General features: G+C 40.3%; 1 protein-coding gene across 1 annotated transcript in view; it reads right to left on the reverse strand.

Moving 5' to 3' along the window:
* Positions 1-26,024, reverse strand: part of FAF1 (Fas associated factor 1) — a 169,545-nt gene that overhangs the window by 109,780 nt on the left and 33,741 nt on the right. The window contains exons 4-7 of the mRNA XM_079980352.1: positions 23,932-24,140; positions 18,971-19,062; positions 18,608-18,699; positions 10,226-10,331 (exon numbers count right to left, since the gene is read on the reverse strand). Coding sequence (XP_079836478.1) covers positions 10,226-10,331; positions 18,608-18,699; positions 18,971-19,062; positions 23,932-24,140 — 499 coding nt within the window. The remainder of the gene's footprint in view (positions 1-10,225; positions 10,332-18,607; positions 18,700-18,970; positions 19,063-23,931; positions 24,141-26,024) is intronic.

The following is a 26,024-nucleotide window of genomic DNA, read 5'->3' on the forward strand; positions in this document are numbered from 1 at the left end:
TCCTAGCACAGTTCAGATCAACGAAACCAAACAAAAATGATCTCTGATCTACAGAAGCTCCAGTCAATGGCAGGGATCCAATAAAATTATTAGCTATCATCCATGTAGGCACAGGGGGTTCCAGCTACCATCTTCCCACCAGAGCTACTACCCCTTGATAGTTAGGAGATCCTTTAGGAGCAGCATTCCTTTATACAGGAAGGACTGCACACACAAAAAATCCAAATATACAAAAAACAAAACAAAAACACTCTGTACCACAAACAATGTATCTATGGTTTCTGATGTAGTTTATGGAACTTTGTCAATACCACTTCAAGACATTCGTTTTTCATAAGTCTGTTAAGAGTCAATGATGTCATGTAAATTTACTAGATTGATACAGGATAATAAGTGGCAGGTAGTTTGGTGGCCAAATAAAAAAAATACTATATCCGTGAGTGTAACACATAACGCAATACCCAGTTAATCCAGAATTTCTACCATCCTCCAGTTCTTTACTCACAATGGTCACATGAAAACAAAGTTTAATAATCCAGGTTATGCACCACATGCAGCATGGACCTACATGCAGGCAGCCCCTTTTCTGCCACTTCACTCTTCCCATTACATCAGTAGCAAAACAAACCTGAATTTGACACTTAACCATAGCTTCCCCATTCTGCAAGAATCCAGAACTATAGTTAATGACATTCAAACAAACCACAATATTAAGCCAACTTTATATTCTGTCTTGTTCAGTGTACAGTATTAAACCAGGATCTGTGGCTTAATATACAGGTGATATCAACCTCCTCTTGGTATGAAACATTGAGCAAGGTGGCATACAGCATACCATCACCATTTTCCCCCTTCACACCCACCCACTTTGTCTGATCTTCTTATGCACTTCAACAATTTGTTGTTGTTCCATCATGTGTTGCACCATGTCAAACACTGTAATTCAGATGCAGCCCCCATGTTCTCTGACAGTGAATCCTCATCTAAATATCTTGAGCCTGCACTCAAACTCTCATAGTTCTTGAATCTGCTGGAAAATACAGTGGTGCCTCGCAAGACGAAAAGAATCCGTTCCGCGAGTCTCTTCGTCTAGCGGTTTTTTCATCTTGCGAAGCAAGCCCATTAGCGGCTTAGCGGATTAGCGCTATTAGCAGCTTAGCGGCTTTTAGCGGCTTTTAGCGGCTTTGCGGATTAGCGGCTTAGAAAGGGGGGGGGGAGGGGAAAAAAGTCGGAAAAACTCGCAAGACATTTTCGTCTTGCGAAGCAAGCCCATAGAGAAATTCGTATTGCGAAGCACCTCCAAAACGGAAAACCCTTTCGTCTAGCGGGTTTTTCGTCTTGCAAGACATTCGTCTTGCGGGGCACCACTGTATCTTAAAATATATCTTTAAGAAAAGACATTGAGTTACCAGACTTATTAATGTAGAAGATCAAAACTTTTTAGTAAGGAGTCACTTTGCATCACCCTAAACAACTTATTCTCCGTAGGGTCCCTTTGGAAGAAGGTAAAATCCAATGCCATTAAATGGTTGCATTGACAAATTCCCTACAGATGGGAAACCTTGCTTGAGGATATAAAAGCTCACTAGGCTTTGGGCTTTGTTAGACCAACACTTGTCATTCCTGGGAGCACTTTCAGTTCTGCAGTACCTGACTCTAACCTACAGTAGCTACTTAGAACTTGCTGTAGACTGATCTGTTTGAGTTTATTGATTTGTTTGAATCATTTATAGCTTGCTTTCCCAGAAACTCAAGAATCCCAGAAACTCAAGAACTTAAGACGGCTTGGCCACAGTGATCCATGCTCTGGTAACTTCCAGATGGGACTACTGCAATGTGCTCCATGTGGAGCTGCCCTTGAAGACTGTTTGGAAGCTGCAACTAGTGCAAATGCAGCTTCCAAAGATTTGCACCAGTTGTCAATTCACTAAGAGGTGCAATTTAAAGTATTAACTTTGACACAAACAACTTAGGTGCAATTATATGAAGGAATGCCTCCTCCCATAACCAGCCTCGGTGCTAAGATCAGCAAGGGAGGTTGAACCTTCTGTGGTTTGAGTGGTGTGGGGGGGTCCTTCTTTGTGGTGCCCCCCAGACTGTAGAAGGACCTACCCTATAAGGTGCACACTGCACCATCACTGTATGCTTTTGACAACTCATCAAGATGCATCTCTTTACTCTTTTGGTTGAGTGAGTGCCTTCTGTTCTTCTGCACTGCTGGTTGCTCTGTACTGCTATTTTGTTATTCCTATATTAATTATTTTTATAGTTTGATTTTAGGATTATAATTGTACACTATGCTTATTTTAATTCTGTCCCCCCAGAAAACCCACCCTAGGGCCATTTGGTGAAAGGCACGCCATACAGTAAGTATGAATAATAATTGTCTAAAGATACAATTTGGTGTTACTTAAAGATAGAACAAAAAGTATCTACTGATTTCTAATTGTCCCAGCTCAATTCATAGCCTAATTGGATAGCCCAAAAGTCAAACAAAACAGGGGTGTTTTGCCACAACTTCCTTTCTCAGGGAAGTCATCCTACAGTTGAAAAAGGGAAACCATAGTCCTCCAGATCCTGTTTGGCTCCAAGTCATCAACCCCAGCCAGCATGGCCAATAGTCAGGAGTCGGGGATGATAGGTTCTCCATCCCTGCCCTACAGCCTCAGGGCCACTACTACAAAGGAACTGTTCCGAGCCATATGAAGACTTATCAAAGTGGTTGGACAGGACAACCATTCTCTGGAATTCTATGCACAAACTTCTTATCAGGTAATTCTTTCTTTAGCTGAAAATTTGTGGGTTTTGAGGCAGGTGAGGGAGACCTGAACTGCTTTTCTACCCTATTTTATCAAAAAGGTATGACTAAGATGCTGGTTAGGGAATGATGACCATTAATATTCTAAATAATCCATTAAGGCAAATAAATAAAACATTTCTTAATATACTGGATATGGACAGGTAAACCTTTACATCCTTTCTATACTAGAAGTGCCTGTGGCCATACACAAACCTGAGACAATACCTATCAAATCAGAATGGGAAAGTATTATTTACATGGCCACCACAATGAAGTATCATCATCTAGAAATGCTTCAACTGACTTTTGAGATCTAAATATGACTTGCACATCCCACCTTATCAGCATCACTTCAAATATGAAGACCTATCTGTAAAACCAAGATTGGCTTGATTTCCCCTTTTGTGAAGCAGATGTTGGATCACTATGAGAAATTGATGAATCCCATTATTTTTGAAACTTAGTAACACCATGAACCTGCCCCTCTTATCCTGTTAAAGATGTAATTTTGGGAATCCCCTATACCCCAAACTTAGCAGCTAGTGAAATAGTTTTGAATGATTTACAGAGTTGTTTTATGGGTGCTGTTTTTGTTCTTTTTACTGATAATTGTATTGCTTTATTCTCTCTGGAAATTGCTTTGAGGGTTTTAAAAAAAAAATCAAGGGCTATATAAATTTTATGAAATAAACAGTTCTTGATATAAGAAATAGGCTGACATGGTGTAAAAACTGGAAGCCTAATGCACCTTCTTCCCCAAGTCAAGTCCTCCATCAGCTTTAGTGTTCTAGCCCACCTGGAAAGCAGCTAGAAGAAACAATCTGAAACCAAGTCAGCTACCACAGTTTTTTTCTGAGTCTTTGCCTCTTAAATAACTCCCTCTCAACCTTAGGTGAGGAGCCTAAGAAGCCCTCCAAATGCACTATGATATAAGATGACGAGATGATATAAAAGAGACCTATCAGTCCTGTTGCTCTAAAGGTGCAGTAACTAGTTAAAGAACATGAAACAGATAATGAGAATAAATGGACAATTTCCCAACAAAACCATGTAACAAATTGGGTCTCACAAGGAAACATATTGGGACCTGTGCTTTTAAACTTGTTCATAAAAGTTCTGGAGTTACGGCCGAGCAGGAAGATCACCAAGTTTGCTGGTGATGCCAAATTGTTCAGGGTGGTAAAAAACAAAGGGGGATTTGTGAGAGCTCCAAAAGGATCTTTCCAAACTTAGCAAATGGGCATTAAAATGGTAAATGAAAATCAATCTAAGCAAGGGGGAATCCTAAGCTTTGCATAAAAAACTAGTAGGGTCTGAACTGGCAGTTACTGACCAGGAAAGAATGATTGGAGTCATGGTAGATATCTTGATGAAAATGTCAACCCAGTGTGTAGCAGCTGTGAAAAAGGCCAAGTCCATGTTAGGGATCTTTAGAAAGGGATTGAAAACAAAACTGGCAATATCATAATGCTGTTATACAAATCCATGGTGTGGCAATTCTGGCGTGTACAGTTCTTCTCACCTTACTTTAAAAAGAATATTGTAAAGCTGGAAAAGGTGCAGGAAAAGGGTGACCAAAATATGGGATTTTTAGTTTAGAAAAAGTGGAGTAAGGTGGGGGATGACATGATAGGCAGGTATAATATTATGCATGGCATGGAAAAAAGGAATATTGGAAGATTCAAGACACACAAAATGAAGTACTGTGGAATTTGCCACCATGGGATGTAGTCACTCAACTTGGCTGACTTTAAAAGGTGTTTAGAAATATTTGCAGAAGATTCAGCTACTAACCATGATGGTTGTCCCCTACTGCCAGGATCATAGATGGCATGCTTCTGAATACAAGTTGCTGGGGGGGGGGGGACACAACTGGGGATAAGACTGCTTAACTCAGTCCCTGCTTGTGGTGTCCCCTAAGCATCTGATTGGCTACTGAGAGAGGAGGATGCTCAATTAAATGGGCTTCAGTTTGATCCAGCAAAGCCTTTCCTGACATTATGGTCTATAATGTGATCTAGGCCAACAAAAGGCAACACTGATGTTGCTGGATTACATTTATTATCATCCCTGACCACTGGCCATGCTGGCTGGGAGTTGTACCCCAACATCTGGAGAGAACCATGTTGTTCACTTCAGGGAATTACCGGTATTCAACTAAGTTTTACTCACAGTAGACCCATTAAAATTAATGGATCTAACGCAATCCTGCTCATTAATTTCAGTGGGTGTACTCTTGAGTAAAATTTAGTTGAATGCCATCCCTAGTCTAGACAATACCTTCCAAGCTGCTCAAATCCCCTTTTGTAACAGGTAATGGTCCAGAGATGTGAGTATTCTCTCTCCTGCACATTTTTTGTTCTCTTATCCTATCAATCCTCTTTGAGCAGCCTGAAAAGAGTTCCAAATCCCTCCACAAGTCAGGAACAAGGAGTAGATTGGATAACTTATATACTATAGGCCTTTCTCTTATATTTACACTTGAAGTTGCCCCTGATGACGTGACTTAGAATGGTTCATCTTAAGACTTTCCTTTTTCTATATTCCATCCTAGATTTGGACCAGCTGCTACAGGGTATGACATCTCTTTCTCAAGCCCTAGTGTATGTTTCATGGACACCAGACTTTCAGATTATCTAGCTAAACTGCAGCTTACATTCTTAATTCTTAAAAGCAGCTGGAAATCACAAGCTGAAACACTTTTAAAATGAATTAAACTGATTTCTATATGCTTGTTCCCCTTACTATTGTTTCCCTTAATATTCGGAGGCTAAAATAACTTGAAAGAAAAAGATGCTCCAATTTGACATAAATCAGAACTTCTGTTTTGACATGTTTTTAAGTATTGCTGCTTTGTTTTTTAATCCTGTTCCAGAAAGTCAATGTGATATATTCATATAAAACAATTAATTTAGTTTTAGAGAAATCCCATTATAATACCCAGTATACATATTTGTTATTTAAAAAACAAACCATCACCACCAAGGAAGCAGGTTCACTGTTTGGAGCTTCTGAAGAGAAAATACACTGAACATCACAACTTTGTTTCATGAAATTTTACTCTGATAGGAAATGGTGATAACTCCCACGTGTTATCAAAGTATAGTGCTCTAGTCTACACAGTTGTACCAATATATCCTTCTATGGTGCTAATTCCTGTGCCCCATTCTATCTTCTGCTATATAGCAAGAGTGCCAGACATACAGCAGTGATTCAAGTGTTACCTTGTGCTACTGCAACACTAACATGTTTATATGCTGAAACTTAAATCATGTATCTATCCTGTTGCAAGTGTTAAGGAGTTTAAAAAACACACTTATGAAATGGAAACATAGAACTCATAAATTACAAATAGATACGCGTTTCATCATCCTCCCATAGTTTCACCCTAAATAAATAAATAAATCTGAAACTTGTGACAAAGATTATTTTGTCAAATAGGCCGTGGAATCATTGTTTCCAAATTTTGACTCCTACTCTCTCGCCCACTTCCTTTCCGACAGCTCTGTGGCAGAGCATCTCCTCTGCGTGCAGAAGATCCCAGGTCCAATCCCTGACATTTCCAAGAAGGGCTGGGAAAGGCCCCCACCTGAACCCCTGGACAGCTGCTGCCAGCTAGTGTAGACAATACTAACTTAGATGGACCAATGGTCTGACACGATGTAAGACAGTTCCCTACGGTCCCAGTTTTAGAGATCCTGCATTAACTGATGTTTCATTTCAGCACCATGAACTGCTAATTAAATCTTTTATCAAAGGAGGGAGATATAAAACCATTTAACACACACTACATCTTGCCATTCTGAAATTTACTGGGAGAAGACAACCCAAATAAAACATGTGTTTTTGTCAACCCCATCTATATTCCTTCCAGTAGCACCTTAAAGACCAACTAAGTTAGTTCTAGGTATGAGCTTTCGTGTGCATGCACACTTCTTCAGATACACTCATCTGAAGAAGTGTGCATTCACACAAAAGCTCAAGGAATTTTTTTCTTTTATTTTGTTTTGACTATGGCAGACCAACACGGCTACCTATCTGTAACCCCATCTATATTCTAAGACTGTGTCTATGCAGCAAGAATGCACAGTTAAAAGACCTCCAGTTAACATAAGACTTTAATTTTCAGCTAGGCTTGTCTCATACCTAAATTCAGGACCAGCATAGGCTCTGCAGTCTACCAGTGCATAAAGTTACCATAGTGTCACCTTGCATCACACTCATTCTTAAAAACAGACTCTTTCTCTTGAACCATAGTGCCAAACTGGGAGCAGAAGGAACTCTCATGCAAATGTTTCTTAATTTTTTTTAGCCACTCTCTTACCAGGATTTCAATTTCAATTCATTTGTTTCTTTGTCACTCTTCAATGTACATTCCAAAAGGAAATCAAAGTGCCTGAAACTAGGGGAGGAATATAAATTCATGTCTACCAATCTAACAGATTTATCATTAGCTCACTACAAAAATATTCATGACCCTACTTAGTATGGAAAAATAAATTTTAAAAGTATTGCTTGCCAGTCATTCAGGCATTAAAATACTCCTAAATATTCCAAGTAACTGAGTCTGGAGAGACAGTTGCATCCAATAGTTGTCTTGAGGCCTGAAACATTCCTAGAATGTTAAGTATTTCCTTTAATAATTGATGTAGACATTTTGAATCTTTCTGCATAGGATATCAGGTGTGAGTAGATTGCATTAACACTGCTTAAACATTTCAACTTGTCAGTATGGCCAACTCGATTTCTGAAATATTTGCAGTATTTTCCCATCGAAACAGTAATAAAGGTAAAATAAATATATGCCACTGCTTTATAATCACTGAACATTAATGAATATTTTATGTCTTTTTAAATCTCCCTGTTTAATTTTAAAGGGTGAAATTAAGTCTCCTTCACGCAATATGCCAATTATCTGAAAATCAAACAATAACTCAGCCATTATACTCCTTTTTGTTAATATACGGGAAGCTAATTTGAAAACACGGGATAGCATTTTTAGAGAATAATTGAATAGTCCTTCCTGCCCTCTGGTGGCCGACAACTGCAACTTGCACATGTTCAATTACTGCCGTATAACAAAGTATATGTAAACTTGTGATATTTTTTAAAAACCCACATTTGAATGGAAACAGAGGAAATGACAAATTTACCCGTAACAACTTCAGATAATAATGTTTTAAATAATTAACACTTCCTTTCACAGAAGGCAACTGATTCTGTTTAACTGCTAATGCGCAAAACGTTAATTCAAATTTTTGAGCTGAAATGCAAAATAGAAGTCTACAGTTTAGATCTCTTTTGCACACAACCACGATGTTCATTAAAAAGAAAAGAAAAACAGAAAAACAGCCCACTTCATTCCACAACACAAATTGCTTTTTGAGATTCTTCACTATAGGAAGCAGTTTAGTATGCAGCACTGGGATGGGCTGTTTTCCAAAAAGGGACAAATGCCTCTGAGCATCATACTGCTATTTTTTGCAGTACATCAATTAATTCCTAACCTTTACTTGGCTTCTTATGGGCAAAACCTATATCTGTATGAATGCTGCTTTATTCAATGAGGCACTCCCCAACTAATGTGAAAATCCTCAACTGGTCAAATAAAATATGATCAAGTCAGATCTAGAACCTAATTCTTGCACCCATCACACATTCTGCTGAAATTAATGTGATCTTAACAGACACTAGATTTGGGGATTTCATCTTAAAGACCCCACATTTTAATCCTTGTTAGCACTGAACAATTTCATTTGGCATGTAGGAATTGTCAGACAATGCTACAATTATCAGAGGAGGACAACAAACACAACAGATCTAATCTAATTGTTTTCCTAATTCACTGGAATCCCAAATTTAGTTTATTTGTAAGGCCACTGTTCATCACAAGCAGTTGCTACAATGTACTGAAGGCAATATGGGACGCAGGTGGCGCTGTGGGTTAAAGCCTCAGCGCCTAGGGTTTGCCGATCGAAAGGTCGGCGGTTCGAATCCCTGCGGCAGGGTGCGCTCCCGCTGCTCGGTCCCAGCGCCTGCCAACCTAGCAGTTCGAAAGCACCTCCGGGTGCAAGTAGATAAATAGGGACCGCTTACCAGCGGGAAGGTAAACGGCGTTTCCATGTGCGGCTCTGGCTCTGGCTCTGGCCAGAGCAGCGATGTCACGCTGGCCATGTGACCCGGAAGTGTCTCCGGACAGCGCTGGCCCCTGGCCTCTTAAGTGAGATGGGCGCACAACCCCAGAGTCTGTCAAGACTGGCCCGTACGGGCAGGGGTACCTTTACCTTTTACCTTTTTTACTGAAGGCAATGTGATAGGATACAAGCATTCGGACCTATTACATGATATTGTAGGGTCCGTCAAGGCCAATAAAAACCAATTTGATTATTCATTTGTAACTTGCTTGCTTCTAACAAGCTAAAAACAATATTAATTAATGCATTCTGCACTGACAAACAAAGTTCCACATACAAGGTTTGATTGCCTACATTCTTAAAGTTGCTGAGAGTCAAAAAGTTGATGTTAAAACAGCAGAGATTTGCTTTTAGTATTACAAGCACTAGTGCTAAAATCAACTCAAAATAAGAAACCATGGAAAAACTGCTAACGTCCAAGCATCATGCATGGAGGTCTGTGCATACATAGAAGAGTCTTTAGAGTTGTCCCATTAATGCCTTCAGAAAGGCATTGATGTATACAAAGTGATCTGTGTTTAAAGGTGTTTGGCTTAATATCACAAGAAAATATTCAAGAGAAACACTTGATTTTGAACTGGATAGAATAATGCATTACAAATGGGTCGTGATAAGCACAAGAAACAGCAAAGCAAGTTATTTGATTTTAATATACAATGTTATGGAACAGACAGGGATTTCAACTTTTAAAATAGAGGGCAATGTCTATTTTCGGAAGTATACCTGCCTTTCAAGGATCAATCAGCAAGGGACTGTTCTTTGCAACATCACCCCTTGCTGGCTGCTTTACAGAATAACAGTGGTATCATTTTTAAAAAGACACCACTTCTCTGCCATTCCACACACAGCCGAGATGACACAACACAATGGCAGTGTGTTTGACACAAGGAATATACAGGAAAACACAGTAGTATATATAATCAAGAAAGAAAGCAGGGGGAGCCTAACTAGACAACACTAGTTCGTCTCTGGCAATGCATTTTGCTACTAAAATGCAACATGGAACAAATACACTACTGCTTTGGGCTAAAATTAATGCAAATTTTATATGTAGGTCACACCATCTGATGTACCTACAGTAATCTTTCATCATCCAGTTAATTAAAAGCTAAAAACTTAATAACGAAACACGAAAGGAAGTCTGCAGCCTGAATACATAAGCCCTCTTTAACAAAGCTGACATTAGTTATAATGAGCTACATTTATTCTTCAGCTGTGAGACAGAACTCACCTCCTGAATGGTACTGCTTCCTGAGAAGTTGAGGTTGTACTCCCGCTGGACTTCTCGATGGGTGACGATCAGCATGAAGTTTTGATTTAATGATTCCTGCAGGGCACTGAAAGGGTTGAAAGAAAAACAAGAAAATCAGGAGTGAGCATGTTCTAGCTTGCTTTACATTTAGCTGCGAAAACCCCAGGAGTACCCTAAACTCAGCAGAGACAAGCCCAGGCACAATGTTATCATCGCTTTCTTTTTTACTCCTAAAGGCAAGGAAGCATACAGCAAATAACCAAGGGGGCTAACCTGTTAACTCCTTCTCTCCTAAGGTGGCTGAAGCGCCTAAGGCTACATTTTAACTCCTTAGAATTTTCACAACTCAACTGCTATTGCCACAGTGTTCAGCTATATTTAACCATATATATTTATTGAAACTGATATGTTAAAACTATATCCTCCAAAACGATGCCTAAATAGACTGATCACACATAATTTTTATTAAAGAAAATAAATATATGCATATATAAACACTTTATTTTATTTCTAATTTTGGCGCACTGCCTTTTTGGCAGTTTTGTCTAAGATGATGTATCATCTTAATGTGTTCTGATGTTACCTTACAGCAAGTTGTAGCCGATGGCTGTGGGTGTGCAAACACACACATGGGGGGGGGGCATGCATGACCATATTTTTCAGCAGACTTGGCAGATGTTAACAATCACTGCTAAAGTAGACTTTTCATGACGCCAGTGGGCAGTGTTCGAAACTCCCATTGTTCTAGGAACATTTTGCGACAGAGAATTTCATTAGTGTGAGCAGTTTCTGAGCTCTGGGCGCAGTACTGCACTTAAGATTTCAGATTAAAACTGCAGAGTGGAAGGAAAAGAGGGTCTTTTTCTGTGTCTCTACTTCCATCTATTCTCTGAAGACTGGAGAAGAGACCCTCTTAAGAAGACTGGGAGGTGGGCAGGGGAAGGGTTAGACCATGTGAAAAATGAACTGCAGATCATTCATTTTCAGCTTTGCATTCTTGCTATAAAAAAGTGCGCCTAGACATTCAGTTGTTGTGTAGGTTTTTAAGGTGCCATTTAGCTCCTACCTTTCATACCTCAGTTTCTAACACTACCAGTGGGAAATGTTACAAATACTTGCATTTACTAGTAAATCTCAAGAAACACTGTCAAATGACCAAATCCCATTCCTATTTTCATAGATTACTAGTTACTGCAGATGTTTACCAAGGCAGGCTAATTGGCGAAATGAATTTGGTGTTTCTTTTCAGGCTTATAATTTTATCTCATCTCATCTACTGCATCTTCATTATCCATTTTCCAAATGTACATGGTTCCAAATGTACATGGTCCATTTCCATTGACATGGTTAATCTGTACCAGAAGCTAGACCCCAAGGCAGAGTATGGACTATCAGTGCTTAATTTATATATTTAGAACATTTATAAAATGCTTCATCCAAAAGACAAACAACTACCTCTCCACATGGTGTAGAAAATCAAATTATAGATAAAACAACTAAGATCCATACAACTAAGATCCATACATGCCATAGCCGCGCGTCACCTCTCCAGCCGGGAGAGGGTTGCGGGGGGCATCTTTTGCCCGGTGTGCGCTCTCCCGGCTGGAGAGGTGACGTGCGGCTATAGCAGGAGCCTCTATAGCTGCGTGTTGCCTCTTCAGCCGGGAGAGCGCGCGCGGGGCTAAAGCAGCCCCCCCCCCCGCGACCCTCTCCTGGCTGGAGAGGTGACGCGTGGCTATGGCAGGAGCCTCTTTAGCCGCGCGCCACCTCTCCAGCCGGGAGAGCCGTGTGAGGCTAAAGAAGCCCCGCTTACTCTCTCCCAGCTGGAGAAGTCACACGCGACTATGGCAGCAGCCTCTCCGCTGTGCCTTTCCACTGCTCCCTGACCTGCTCTTTGGGGCTGGTGGTGGGCTTCCCCCCGTCAGCCCCAAAGAGCAGGTCGAAAGGAACCTGAAGCCTGGAGAGCGAGAGGGGTCATTGCGCACCGACCCCTCTCGCTCTCCAGACTTCCAAGGTAGCCGCCTGAACGCACCTTAAACGTCACCTTGTTTTAGAGCAGGAAAACAAGGGGGGGAAATTCTCCCCCTCTCTGCGCAGCACCTCCTGCCACTTCTCTGAAGGGGCGCTGGGCAGAGAGGGGGAGAATTTTTTTTTCTTGTTCTCCCCCCTCTAAAACAAGGTGCGTCCTATTGTCCGGTATGTCCTATGATGCGAAAAATACAGTAAATCATGTGTCTGGATTGGCTTGCCGAAACAGAAAAATTTTCAGCAGGTGTCTAATGCAGGCACCTCCAAACTCGGCCCTCCAGATGTTTTGGGACTACAACCCCCATCATCCCTAGCTAACAGGACCAATGGTCATGGATGATGGGAATTGTAGTCCCAAAACATCTGGGGGGCCAAGTTTGGGGATGCCTGGTCTAATGCTTGCTTTGGCTCATTTTCTTTCCTTACAGGGCTAGACAGCATGTCCCCTTTCGGCAGGTATAAAGCACATGAGAATGGCAAAAAGTGTTTATTCATCAATGGACTGCAATACTGCAGCATTCAGGATCGGGCCACACATGCTGGTGAGTGAATCATATTGTCTTGAACCACCTTGCACAGATTCAAACCAGCTTCAGGCCCCAGTTTATGAAGCTGACTTGTTTCCACTAACCATAGTTACAATTAACCACTGTTTGGGGTTTTGGACAACACACTAAACCGCAGTTACTCCAAAAAAAAATGTAAAAGCTTCTGACCACCTCCTTGTGGCAGGTCTGGAGGTGGAGGAGACAACTGCAAGAGCCTGAAGGGAAACTGGCTCATTCTCTAACACTAAAGCATAGGATAGAAAAGTGTGGTATACAGTGGTTCCACCAGCAAAATGTATTTGAAGTTCACCATAATAAATCCTCCAACTTCACCAGGATTCTCTGCTGGTGTAAAGCAAGACAATAATTGGTCTTTCTTTAATTAATTAAATCAACATGTATTATGCTGGTTAGAGGACAAATTAGATTATACTGTAATTTGTCCAAGTGAGAACTCAGCATTAGAGGAAGTGCCTTGCCTAATGAATGCATAGTGAGCATCACTGATTTGACTCTAATAAAACTACCCATTAAAATACTTTCAGAGTGGCCAAAAAAAAAAAAAAAAAGCAGCAACCACTTTTTGACCAGCTTGTACTATATATTTGTTATAAGTATTTAGAACAATATTAAGAATTAATATATTTATTCTGCCTGATTATAGCAAGGAAGAAGCAAAAATGTACATCTTAGTAGAATGGGTTTATTGTACACAATTTTAAATTGGGAAGTACTTTCTGGGAAATGCCACTCATTTCTTATCTGTTATTTTGACACTTATTTTGCTCATATCCAACACAAATGATGCACATGTAAAAGCAGGTTTCCATAAGGATCTCCTTTTTGAATAATAAGCTATACATGGCAAAGGGATAAATTACATGAACAGTTCTCAGCACTAAATCTTTACATCTTGGTTCCACATATACTGGAAAGATCCATTGCCTCTTATATGATCACCTGTTTGGAAAGCAGGGAGCCAGTTTCTTTACTTAGATTATTCAATTTTAGGAATCCAGATCCCCTTTCTTTCCCCTACTTCTCTTTCCATTCCAATGCTGTCAAGCATCATTTTGATATCTAGACATGGCTCTAAGACACTGATGAACACCCCACTGATAGCTACACATATATCTGCACGGCTCTGTTACATATCCAGAATTTGATACTTACATATGGTATAAACATTTGTTGCCTTAGCCCAAACCTGCTGCAGCCCAAAGGACTCAAGATTACATTTTTAAAAGTAAGAATTCTACAAGATTTTGGAAATGCAGGATACAGCTGTAAACATCCCTTCATTCACATGCAACCACATTTTGAGAAGTACTCAAGTGTTCAGCTTCTCAGAACAACAAGGTATGACCCAATGGACACTGGAAAAGCCAGGCACTTAAGGCCCAACTAGACATGGCAGTATTTGTACCAATACAATAAATGTAAAATGGCAGATATGAGAAACAGTCTTGGAAACCTGGACAATGGAGGAGAGGAGAGAGAGACAGACAGACAGACACAGACACAGAGAGACTGTCTCTCTGCCACAATCCTAACAAAAGGCTAAAACCAATGGAATACTTCATTTGAAGCATCAGAAAGGAAATTTTGGTTGGTACCAGACAGGGACAGAAACTCTTTTTAGCAAAGTGAGAAAGGCTGGGATACAATGTAGCCAACAAATGCACTGGCTACCAATTATTTTCCAGAACCAATTCAAGGTGTGATTTTTATCTTTAAAGCCCTTCAGAGCTTGGGACTCCCACGTATCTAATAGGCTGGTATAAGGAGATGAAGCCTAACTGTTGCCTATGTTATTGGGCACACTTCCTGTATCATATGTCTGTACATGCAAAGTTGAGGTCATTGCACCTCAGAATGCGACCTTTACTGTAACTTATCTGAGGCTCCAGAATTATCTCCCCATGGGTGTTCTGAGCTGCTCTGGTCTTTTAACTTTTCAGAGAGGGCATAAAGCCTCATTTCCCCCGAAGATGTATGGTATCTCTGTGGACAGAGTGACTGTCTGTTGCTGACTCTGTAACAGTATTACAGATATATCTGTTTTTCTGTACACCTCAAGCCCAGAGCAGCTCACTCAATCTCCGTCTCCATAATGCCTCACCCATTCCCTGACACACCACTCACTACATACATTACTATGTAATTCTGATTGTGCTGTAAATATCATCAAATTAAATGGAGCTTACACTTTACAGTAAGTGGGTGTAGGTTTACAGCCCAAAAAAGCAAGAGTATTTTGCTTCAGCTGCTGATAAAAATAAGAAAAAAAGCAGTAAGTCAGTTTAATTTTTCCATGGTTATCCTACAGCTAAAGTAGCTTATCTTTAGATGTAATATAACACCCATCATCCCTGGCTATGTGGGTTAAGGCTAATGGGAGTTGGAGTCCAACAATAAATGGGAGGGCAGCAGGTAAGCCAACATTATCACTACCGTGTTTTTTGAGACTCATTTCCCTCCTACAAAGTAAGGGGAAATGTGTGTGCGTCTTATGGAGCGAATGCAGGCTGCGCAGCTATCCCAGAAGCCAGAACAGCAAGAGGGATCGCTGCTTTCGCTGCGCAGCGATCCCTCTTGTTGTTCTGGCTTCTGAGATTCAGAATATTTTTTTTCTTGTTTCCTCCTCCAAAAACTAGGTGCGTCTTATGGTCTGGTGTGTCTTATAGAGCAAAAAATACGGTATGTTTTGATTCAGGTGTGTTCTTTTATGGTTTTCACTGTACAAAAGGGAATTTTTCTGCATGATCATGATTGTGAGGAAACTGGAATACATACAGAAAATCTAAGTTGGCTTTTTATTAGTATTATTATTTTCAAGGGTTGCATATTTAGATATTGATGTTATAGTTCCAGATGTTCCTAATATACTTTGGAAAATTCTCACCTATTTCAGTGCTTGGGAATAGCATCTAATCTCAATTATTTTGGCTATTTAGTAGATAAATCTGTCTCTGAAAATAAAACAATGTTTTCAGAATCAGCATGATTGGGGCAATGCCTTGCCACCTCCATTATTCTAGGTTCTGCTCCACAAAGGCTCTTCATGAATTTCAGAACAAAAAATATTCATTATTCATATTGATTCGTTTTTCCCTTCAAACATCTAAATTTTAACAAAATATCATGACACATAATGATCAACATTTCTATTGCAAACATACCGATTTATACAAGCTCGTGTCAACAGACATCCAAATTTACTATAATTACAGTTTATTTACACTAAAACAAAATATGAGCTTGGTATGTAAATGTAATGTTTGTTGTAGCTAATGCAGCAGGAGATGGCAGATTAGTCTCAAACATCAATCAGTCAGAAAATCTGGCTAGTATGATAAATGAGAAGGGTTTCTGCTTGTTTACATTTTTAAACTTTGAGATTTTCTAAACTGTCTCATAAAAAGCCTGAAATAAAAAAAACTTTAAAGTGTACAGTCACTAAAACGTGTGCAGCTCAATCTTATACATATCTACTCCGAAGTAAGTACCACTGATTTCAATGTCAAATTGCCATGATGACTTTATCAGAATAACTTTCCCCAATATTAAGTAGCGTAGTGCATAGGGCTGCTATACATCCAGGATTTCCCGGATATATCTGGGATTCATCCATCATAAATAGTGTCTGGGTGGAATTTCCAAAAATCGGTAAAAATGTCAGGTGTATGGCAACCTATGTCAGAAGTATTGATTTTTTTGGTGAATTTCCTTTAAAATAGCTCAAAAACTTCATTTTGACGTTTTGCAAAAAAAAAGAAAGCTCAACAACTTTGTCAAAAATAGCTCAATAATTTTGTGTCCAGATTTTCACTTTTTGAAATATGGCAACTCTAGTAGTAGGTACTGACCATCCTCCTCAAAATTTAAGGTGGCAATTCATATCCCCAGCTAAGGGGGGGCCATCAGCTTAGGGGGGAAATGTTGGAAGGTTTGAGCAAATGAAAAGGTTGTTCAGTGCCAGGCAAAAGACATAAAATTTAGCACCAGACAGTCCTGCACAACTGTGAAGGTCCCCTCTCCAGTGACCACCTATCTAACTTTATAAACAGGGAGTGAGGGCTCAAAGGAGGACCTCTGAAGAGGTTCACAGCATTCAGCCAAGCTCATGAGGAGGGAGGTGGTCCTTATCTACCCAACTTCCAAGGCACTTAAGGCTTTTAAAAAAGGTAAGCACAAGCACTATGAACAGTGCCTGAAAACAGATCAGTAGCCAGCATAGCAGCTAACAAATGACAGGATTGTGTTCCCTTCAACTGATCCCACTTAACAGTCTAGCAGCAATCTTTTGAAATAACTGGAATTTCCAAAGAGACTTCAAAGACAGCTCCACATACAACACCTTGAAGTAGTTCATGGACAGCCAATGTTGTTAGACTACAATACTCATCAGCCCTGTCCACTGAACATGCTTTCTGGGGCCAAGGGGAGTTGGACCCCAACAACATATGGAGGACACCATGCTGTTCTCCAATCCTGATTGAATCCCAATTCTGTCTTCTTCAGCTATCCATTGTATGCAAAGATCTTTCACCTGTATATAGAAGGGAAAGAACTGACACCATTCCTAAGATGGTGGACTGCTTCTATTTAACTGCACTCTTGTGTGTGCAGACACTTTCTGTGTTACAGGTCAGTACTTAAAAATAAATTCTCATACATTGTGATAAGCACTCATATTTTATTTTGTAGTTCCAATTGCTAATAACTGAAGTGTTCAATTGAAAATACAACGGGTTTGTAATCTACATGCTGTTCAAGTTATTCACACCCATAAGAACAGGAGCCAACTTCTAGGGAATGAGGTCCCTCCGCCTCCCCCCCATAAAATATTTGAGGGGGCTGCCCCCTCCCAAGTTTAGGGGCATTGCAATTCAAATGGTGTATGTGTGCCGTGTCTTGGGTTCAGTTTTGCAGGGTGGGGCTTATCTGCTCCCCAGAAATAATTCATTCAACTTTGCACCCTTGCCCATAAGTTATCTACCTTGGGAAAATGATAGATATGGCTTGAAGGAACCATAAAATAATCTTGGCTGATCTCCCACTCTACAGGATGATTCCTGTTCATATTATATCCATTCTACACATCAAGAACACCTACCCACCAGTTTTAATTACCCAGATTAGAGTGTGTCAAGAACAAGAATTTAAAAATCTATTAACATTCATTTTTGAAGAAATTGGACAGAAAAAATATTTCCCTTCTAGTATTTATTACCTTAAAGGTAAAGGTGAAGGGACCCCTGACCGTTAGGTCCAGTCACGGACAACTCTGGGGTTGCGGCACTCACCTAGCTTTTTTGGCTGAGGGAGCCAGCGTACAGCTTCCAGGTGATGTGGCCACCATGACTAAGCCGCTTCTGGCGAACCAGAGCAGCACACGGAAATGCTGTTTACCTTCCCGCCGGAAGGTATTTATCTACTTGCACTTTGACGTGCTTTTGAACTGCTAGGTTGGCAGAAGCAGGGACTGAGCAAAGGGAGCTCACTCCATCGCAGGGATTCAAACCACCGACCTTCTGACTGGCAAGCCCTAGGCTCTGTGGTTTAGACCACAGCGCCACCTGCGTCCCATTCATTTATTACCTTACCTTTACATAAATGTTTACTATGGGGAGAAGTGAGCACAAAGTAAAGTATTAATATTATTTTTAAACAAAAGGCAATGGAAGTCTAATTCTGATTTGGCAACATTGTTAATGCAAACCCCTCACACAGAGTGCTATTTTACTACGCTCAAACGTATTTTTAAAAATTGTTATCTTACCCAGGCATACTTGATGAGGAGGGTGGTGGCAAATCAGGCGTTAGGACATAGAGGCTGTTGTTTTTTGGCAAGTGTAGAGTTTTTAGAACAGTCTATAGGGAAAAAATGTTGGAAATTAGAAACATTTTGCATCAGGTACATTCACCTCAAAGCAAGGGCCATTTTGGTTTATCTATAAATGAATCATTAGCGTTCATGTCTGTGTTTTTCTAAAAAAATAACAAGTGTACCCCCAGGAGCTCAAGGCAGTGTACACGATTCTCCCAATTCCTATTTTTTCTTCACAGCAACTATATGAAGTAGGTTAACTTGAGTGTAGCAGAAAGCCAGGCATTTGATTCTGGGACAAATATAGGAACTTACACTGTCATCTACGTCTCCAGTTTTCCAGCCTTTTAGCAACATTTTTGATGAAGGAATCTGAAGCTCATTTTCTAAAATGTGTTTGATCTCTCCTGCAAAACAAAAGTATTGTCCATATTTATGTTTTTTCAGCATTCATCTTTAGTAAACATTGGCAAAAAGAAAAGTTACTAGGCCTGAGAAGCCCAAACATTCCATACTGTTACTGTAGTTTCAACATTACTGAAGAATTTAATAAGGCACAAATCTAGAGATAACATTCTCTCTCTTTCTCTCAGCGTATATAATAGCATAAAACAAACAATAGAATGTTAAAATATTATTTAGGATAAATTCTAAATCATCAAAGCAATAATAACTATCAAAACCTTAAAATATGCCAAAAACAAATACTATCATTTTATGTCACAAATATTTATTGGCTTTAAAATTATTTGTTTTTCCAATGTCAGAAAAGATAGATACAGTGAACCCAAATGGCATACAATGAACGACAACGAAGTGCATAATTTTTGTTGTATGGCATATATAGTTCACATGCAACCCTTCAACTCCTATTGATTTTTAATATGTCAGTCAGTACTTTTGCTTGCAAGTACTGCTTAAGTATATGTTTAAAGTTCACAAAGATTAAGATCAAAATACTATCACTCATTTACCATCTTATAAAGCAGAAGTGAGGAACCTGAGGTTCAGGGGTCAAATAAAACCCTTTTATCTGGCCCTCGGACCTCTCCCTAGACCATGCACTGCCTTCCTGGGCCAAACACCTCTTCCTGACACCATACCAGACACTGGCCATTCTCCATGCCCTCCTCAAGATCTTTTGCCTGGCTGGAATCTGCACTTGCAACTGTGAAAAATGCCCCTTGCTGGTCTGGATAGGAGAGTGAGGAGCTGGAGAGATGTATGTATAAGTGTAGAGAAACCTTTGGTTTTTGCAAGGTTGGAACATAGCAACACAGCTCCTCCCACCACTGGCAAGTGGTCCCCAGGAGGAAATGTGGTTCTCATGAAGAAAAGGTTCCCCATCCCTATTATAGGGAAAATAAAAGGCTGTTTTACAAGGGAATGAACTAAAGGTCTATTTAGCCAAATTCTGTCCACACAGGCAAGCAACGACAAGGTGCCTGTTAATGGCTTTTCCCAGGTCACCTGCTTCAAACCTTTACAACTCAGGTGCCAGGACTGAACTCTACAGCTATGAAAAAGTCTTTCTCTACATCACTAACCATTGGCCCCCTCCAATGTCACTGCAGAAACAGTTTCCCATTGCCTAGTATTGCCATCAATGGGGCCAAAATCTTTCCACAATTGAGAAATCTTATCTATCTCTGTGAACAGCACTGCGGATTTCAAATGTACAGATGTTTGGAAGATACCAAGATAGAAAAACAACCATCTCCTTAACAGTCTTTGTATTATTTTTCTGATTCCGAGACAGGTTTGTGGTTCCCCCATGCCCTCCTTGAAAACGCCCTTGTTGTTGTTTAGTCGTTCAGTCGTGTCCGACTCTTCGTGACCCCATGGACCAGAGCACGCCAGGCACTCCTGTCTTCCACTGCCTCCCGCAGTTTGGTCAGACTCATGTTTGTAGCTTCGAGAACACTGCCCAACCATCTCGTCCTCTGTCATCCCCTTCTCCTTGTACCCTCAATCTTTCCCAACATCAGGGTCTTTTCCAGGGAGACTTCTCTTCTCATGAGGTGGCCAAAGTATTGGAGCCTCAGCTTCACGATCTGTCCTTCCAGTGAGCACTGAGGGCTAATTTCCTTAAGAATGGATGCGTTTGATCTTCTTGCAGTCCATGGGACACTCATACATCACTACTGGGAAAACCATGGCTTTAACTATACGGACCTTTGTTGGTAAGGTTATGTCTCTGCTTTTTAAGATGCTGTTTAGGTTTGCCATCGCCTTTCTCCTGAAAATGCCCTACAAGCAAGCAATTGTTGTCCAAAAGAGCGTTGTCCAAAAGAGCGATCATTTCACAATAATATGTGGGAAAAGTCTTGTGGCATTAGGTAGATGTCATACAAGTCAGACTGTAATGAAAATTACATCTTTATTCATTGGTAGTGTAGCTTAACTCCATCTAGCGGACACTTTGTGCAACAGCTGCTAAACATGGGTGAACAATTTTAAATACTAGTTCAAAATGCTACAACTGTGACATGTACATAGTTGTAAACATGTGCATCATCAAGCCACACTCATTGGGGATCTGAGTGGCCTGCTGGAGGATGCACTTGATGGCAAATCTAGGTTTGCGTACACGTAATGGGAAAATGGGCCTTGAGCACAACGCAGATGGAGGGGTCCAGAACACTGTTGGTGTTATAATAACAAAGATTAGCTAAAAAAGGGATTCTACAGTGGCATTTAAGAGGTGCAAATGAAGTGTCTGATTTTTTCACATATCTCATAACTATGTCTATGTAATATTGCAATGAAGCAAGAGGAAGACTGGTCGTTCTCTAATCCAAAAGCCAAAGGAAAGGTTTCCCTGGTTTTCTCTTGTCTATTCAATGTGTTCTCCATATCGGAAGCATCTTCAAGGTTCTCTCCCCCCCACTCCAGGTTACAGGTATTGTTATTTTGAATTTTTTTAAAAAGAAAGGAGAATGTAACCGTGGTGACTTTACACTGCGGGAGGAAGGGAAATAAATATAAAAAATTATCCATATAAAGTAAAAGGTAAATTTGTGTGTTTGTGATTCAGTAACACTACCCACATCTTCCTGTGAAGTTCAGCTACTGAACCAAATACTACCATCTGGAATAATATTCTAATGATACATTGGATTAATATACTATCTTAATTACTAGTTGGGCAATATACCAAAACAAAGCAGTGGCCTGGTTTGGATAGCATCCACCTTTACTTTCTCCCTATCTACAACTGGTGGAGGGAGGGAGGGAGGCAAGATTATGCCTTCTCTGATCTGCCCACTGAGCACACCTTGCTCCACTTATGGCACTCCTGGGCAACCCCCACAATCACTGTAATGTTTAAAATAAGATGCACATGAATAAAAGCCAGCACACACAGGCTGAAATCACCAAGTCATCCTCCCCACAAAATCAATCTAGGAATGCAATGTACAATTTGGGTCTCTTAGCAGCCCTGAAAAAGCCTCTCCTGAAGATCAGAACATTCCACTCAGGGGGAAAACCGTGGTATGGGGGCTAAAGAGAGGGATCCCCAAAAACCAAGTGCAGAAGGTGAATTCATGTGATTTTCAGTGATTCCCCATTCCCTCTTCATCACAGGCTAGACTAGACCACCCTAACCCACTGAGTAGGAACCCAACCTTTAGAAAAGCCCTTTCAGGGGGCTAAGAGGGATGCAAAGTCACCTTCCACCCACCCTTCCTGTGAGTGTTTATCTGGATCCAACCCTTTATTTTAAGATATGTTGCAGCAACCACCCTGTGTGAAGAGGCTTCTCCTTTTCACACACAAGCATGAATGCCTCTTAAGGCAGATCTTGCCGCCTCCCCTTTTTCTCAGATTAAAGCCTTGTATTGAAGACGCTTACAAAAATTCAAAAACCTGCTGCCTCATTAAGCAGGAGCACCTTTTTAACCTTATCAAAGTATTAGGACTGACTAAATGTTGTTGCTCTAGGCACCATCCTAGTGAGAGTTGTGCATATTGAATATTGTTCTCTCATCTGCAAAAAGAAGGTGAAGGATAGTGAGCCAGCAAAATTTATGAAATCATGCCCCCCATAAAAAAAAAGTTCAAACAACTAAATGAGGTGGAGAATTGAGCATAATAAGGGGGTGGGACTGGGAGGGGGAAATACAGACTGACCAAACAAGTACATGCTCAGCCAGTAATTAGAACATGCCACTAGATGTCACTCTTCGATCATATATTACAATTAAAGTTTTGAGACGCTTCACCTTAGCTGATGTGGGGCAAATGCTATAAGCAATACAGAGATGGTTTTGAAATACACTAAGCACCAAAAGGAAATCATGCTCTGGCCTCTGCTACAGGTCAGGGGACCCAGGGCCACTGGTAGGCTCCACCCCCTGCATCCCAGGAAGAGCAGGCCAAGAAGACAAACCTGGCCTTGGCCAGTGGAGAAGCTGCTCCAGTGCTGTCTTTCCTCTCCTACCCCGTTCCTTTTTCCATTGTATTGCATCTATTAGACTCTAGGCAGAGACTAATTTGTCTTTTAATACATGTACAGAAATTAGAAAATTATAGGTGTATTTATGCACTGAATAATAACAAATCCAAATATGTTATCATAATCTGAATACATTTTTAAAAAGGAAATGTTTGTATGCCACCTGAGTGATCAGAGATCATTGAACGATGTTCTTAACAAACAAAACAAGAAAACAATTGTATTCTCCTCCTCCAAAATTATTTGGCCAAAGGGGTTATACAGACTATGAATGTCTCTAGTTATATCCTCAAGCCACAGAAATATTATTTAGTAAATCCCATAAGTTTCCAGTTTATATAAAGTGACTTAAGAAGAGAGTAAATTCACTGAGAGTCAAACTGGTACTGCTTAGTTATCTTTGAGGATTGTAGGAGTACCAAAGAGATAATGATAAATTTTAAGAAAGAAAGAGTCCCTTATTTTGCAAAAAAAAAAAAAAAAAAGGCTCCAATGATGCTGCTCCAACAAGGGAAGAATTTTAGAAACATATTTTGCATCCTAGACGCTACTCTCCCTGGAGATTATCACATTTACGGGCCCCCATCACTGTTGTGCAGCAAGAAAATTTGTGTCCTGTTTGTCACGTTGATTTGTTCACTCCAAGAACTGGCTCCCATTCCCCCTATTAGAACAGGTAGAGCATCACTGGCTTTAAAAGTGGTGCTTTCAAACATCCTCTCTCCCCACAAGCCACCCAAAGAAATGAACTTGCACTGGAGTTTAGGCACACATCCATTTTAATTTTGTCAGTCCCTTCTTGCAACAGTTTTCTTACCAACAGTTGAACTGTCTTCAAGTACTACATCCACATTTCGATCTCTGTACTCAACCCTGAAGTCAAGCATTCGTGGTTGTCTTTCCACTATCTGTCTGGATGGCACTACATGGCGAAACGCAGAAGATGAAGAAGGTGTTGACGATGAGGAGGAAGGATGGCTAGCGGGACCATAGGCTGGCCCTTGTGAAGTCTCTCCACTATATTCACTGGGGAGGGAAACATACATAGGTAGGCTTTTAAGAAAACACAGGCAGTTAGTTTGTTAGAACAACTTTTTTTGGTTCTCTGAACATATCTTGGGATTGAAACCAGGAATGGCACAGAAGCTAGAGTTCAAGTAGCATGCATGTTACTCTTTTTCAAGACATTCTGATTCTAGGAGTTATTAGCCATAAGCCGGCATGCTTGAAATGAATTCCTCCAGCATCCTGAAATAGTTCATCAAGTTATCAGGATTTGGACTACCTTTTCTACTCTGGGTGCCTTTAGACGTAATACATTTTTTTAAGGTACCATTCCAGCTATAAAAGGGATGAAAAACCACCATTACAACCAGCACTCACTTCGTTGGTCCTACTTTTTGCAGTCATCTTTAAAATATTAAAGCTAAATGTTTATGAAATACTATATTTGACAGACTTCTTCACTACAATTGGTGCCTGAGCAGTTACTCCTGCCCAAGATATCCCATGAGTGATTCAGCAAACTCACTCTAAAGATAAAGGGTGAAACCCTACTCCAAAAACTAACACATGTAAAGATAAGGCAGGATTTCTGGCTTATTGTGGTTTGACATGGATATGGGTGCAACACTCCCACTTTGCTATTCTCTTGTGTGTGAGTAACATATGCAAATGAACCTGCTTTCCCATTATGTCTGAACCAGATATCATGGTTTGTTACTCCCCAATAAGCCACAATCACTACCCCATCTTAAACGATGGTTTGTCAATAGCTAATAGATCATGGTTTGTTAGGCAGCGAAAAACTATGCTCTCTAGTTCAGACATGATGGGAAGCCAAGGCTTCCTGTTTTTTTCATCCCACTCATGCCAGGGTAAGAATGAAAAAGCAGCATGTGGGCACCATGCACCAGCGCTACCATTCATGTTAAGCCATAAGTCAGAAACCCTGACTTACTGATACATGCAAACACAGACAATGGCTCTTTTGATGTGCTATCCCAGACCTTGCAGCTTCACCTGGGCACGACTTGCAGGGTTTTACTACTACACATTTAAAATATTCTGTATCTCCTCAGAGATTAATTACAAATGCAGTTCGAGGATAATAGGTACTGAGCATTAATAAAAATGCATAGGTCTCTTTTAGCAGGTTAAACATCTAGAGTGAACTCCATATGCTCACTCACAGTATCTTATGCTAAAGAATATCAGGAGACTGCAGCCAATATGGAACACGACAACTCATTTTGCAAGGGTCACCAGAAGCATATTAGACCAGTGCCCTGGGGACTGCATTGGCTTCCTGTCCCGCCCACCCAGCACAAATCAGTTCTGGAAAGCCCTAGATGACTTAGGCCTGCCATATATTTGCTATGTCCTATTATGATCCCTACGTGTTTGAAAACAGTCTTTGATTCAACTCTCGCTGAAAAGAATACAGTAGTATGGGCATATACATTTCTCCCCAGCTTTGGAACCCCCTTGCCTTGAAAGCATGTATAAATATATAAAAACAACTACTGAACAGATTGATATAAAGTGTTTTTATTTAGACAAGCATCTAATCTAATCTTTTATTTAGACAAGCATCTAATCATCTGCCAAAATACAGTGTTCTGTTACCTTTTCCTTCTATTCTTAGTTATAAAAAATACTGAGAGTGTTGCCACAGAAGTGGGAGAGCGTTTTAAGTAGGCAACATTTCAGTGGAAATTCTAAATAGTTAGTTATGATCAAGCCATGATGTCTAAATTAAGACGTTTTATATTTATAAGCCGGCAGCTGAAAATTTGTCCCTTCTCATGTCTCTTCTTTTTTTATAAAAAGAAGGGAAGTTCATGCTGACCTTTTGTATAATGTTTCAAATGTCCCAAAGCTTCAGTGCAAAATAAAAGCATAAAATGT

The sequence above is a fragment of the Podarcis cretensis genome, assembly GCF_951804945.1.
Source record: "Podarcis cretensis genome assembly, chromosome: 6".
NCBI classification, from domain to species: domain Eukaryota; kingdom Metazoa; phylum Chordata; class Lepidosauria; order Squamata; family Lacertidae; genus Podarcis; species Podarcis cretensis.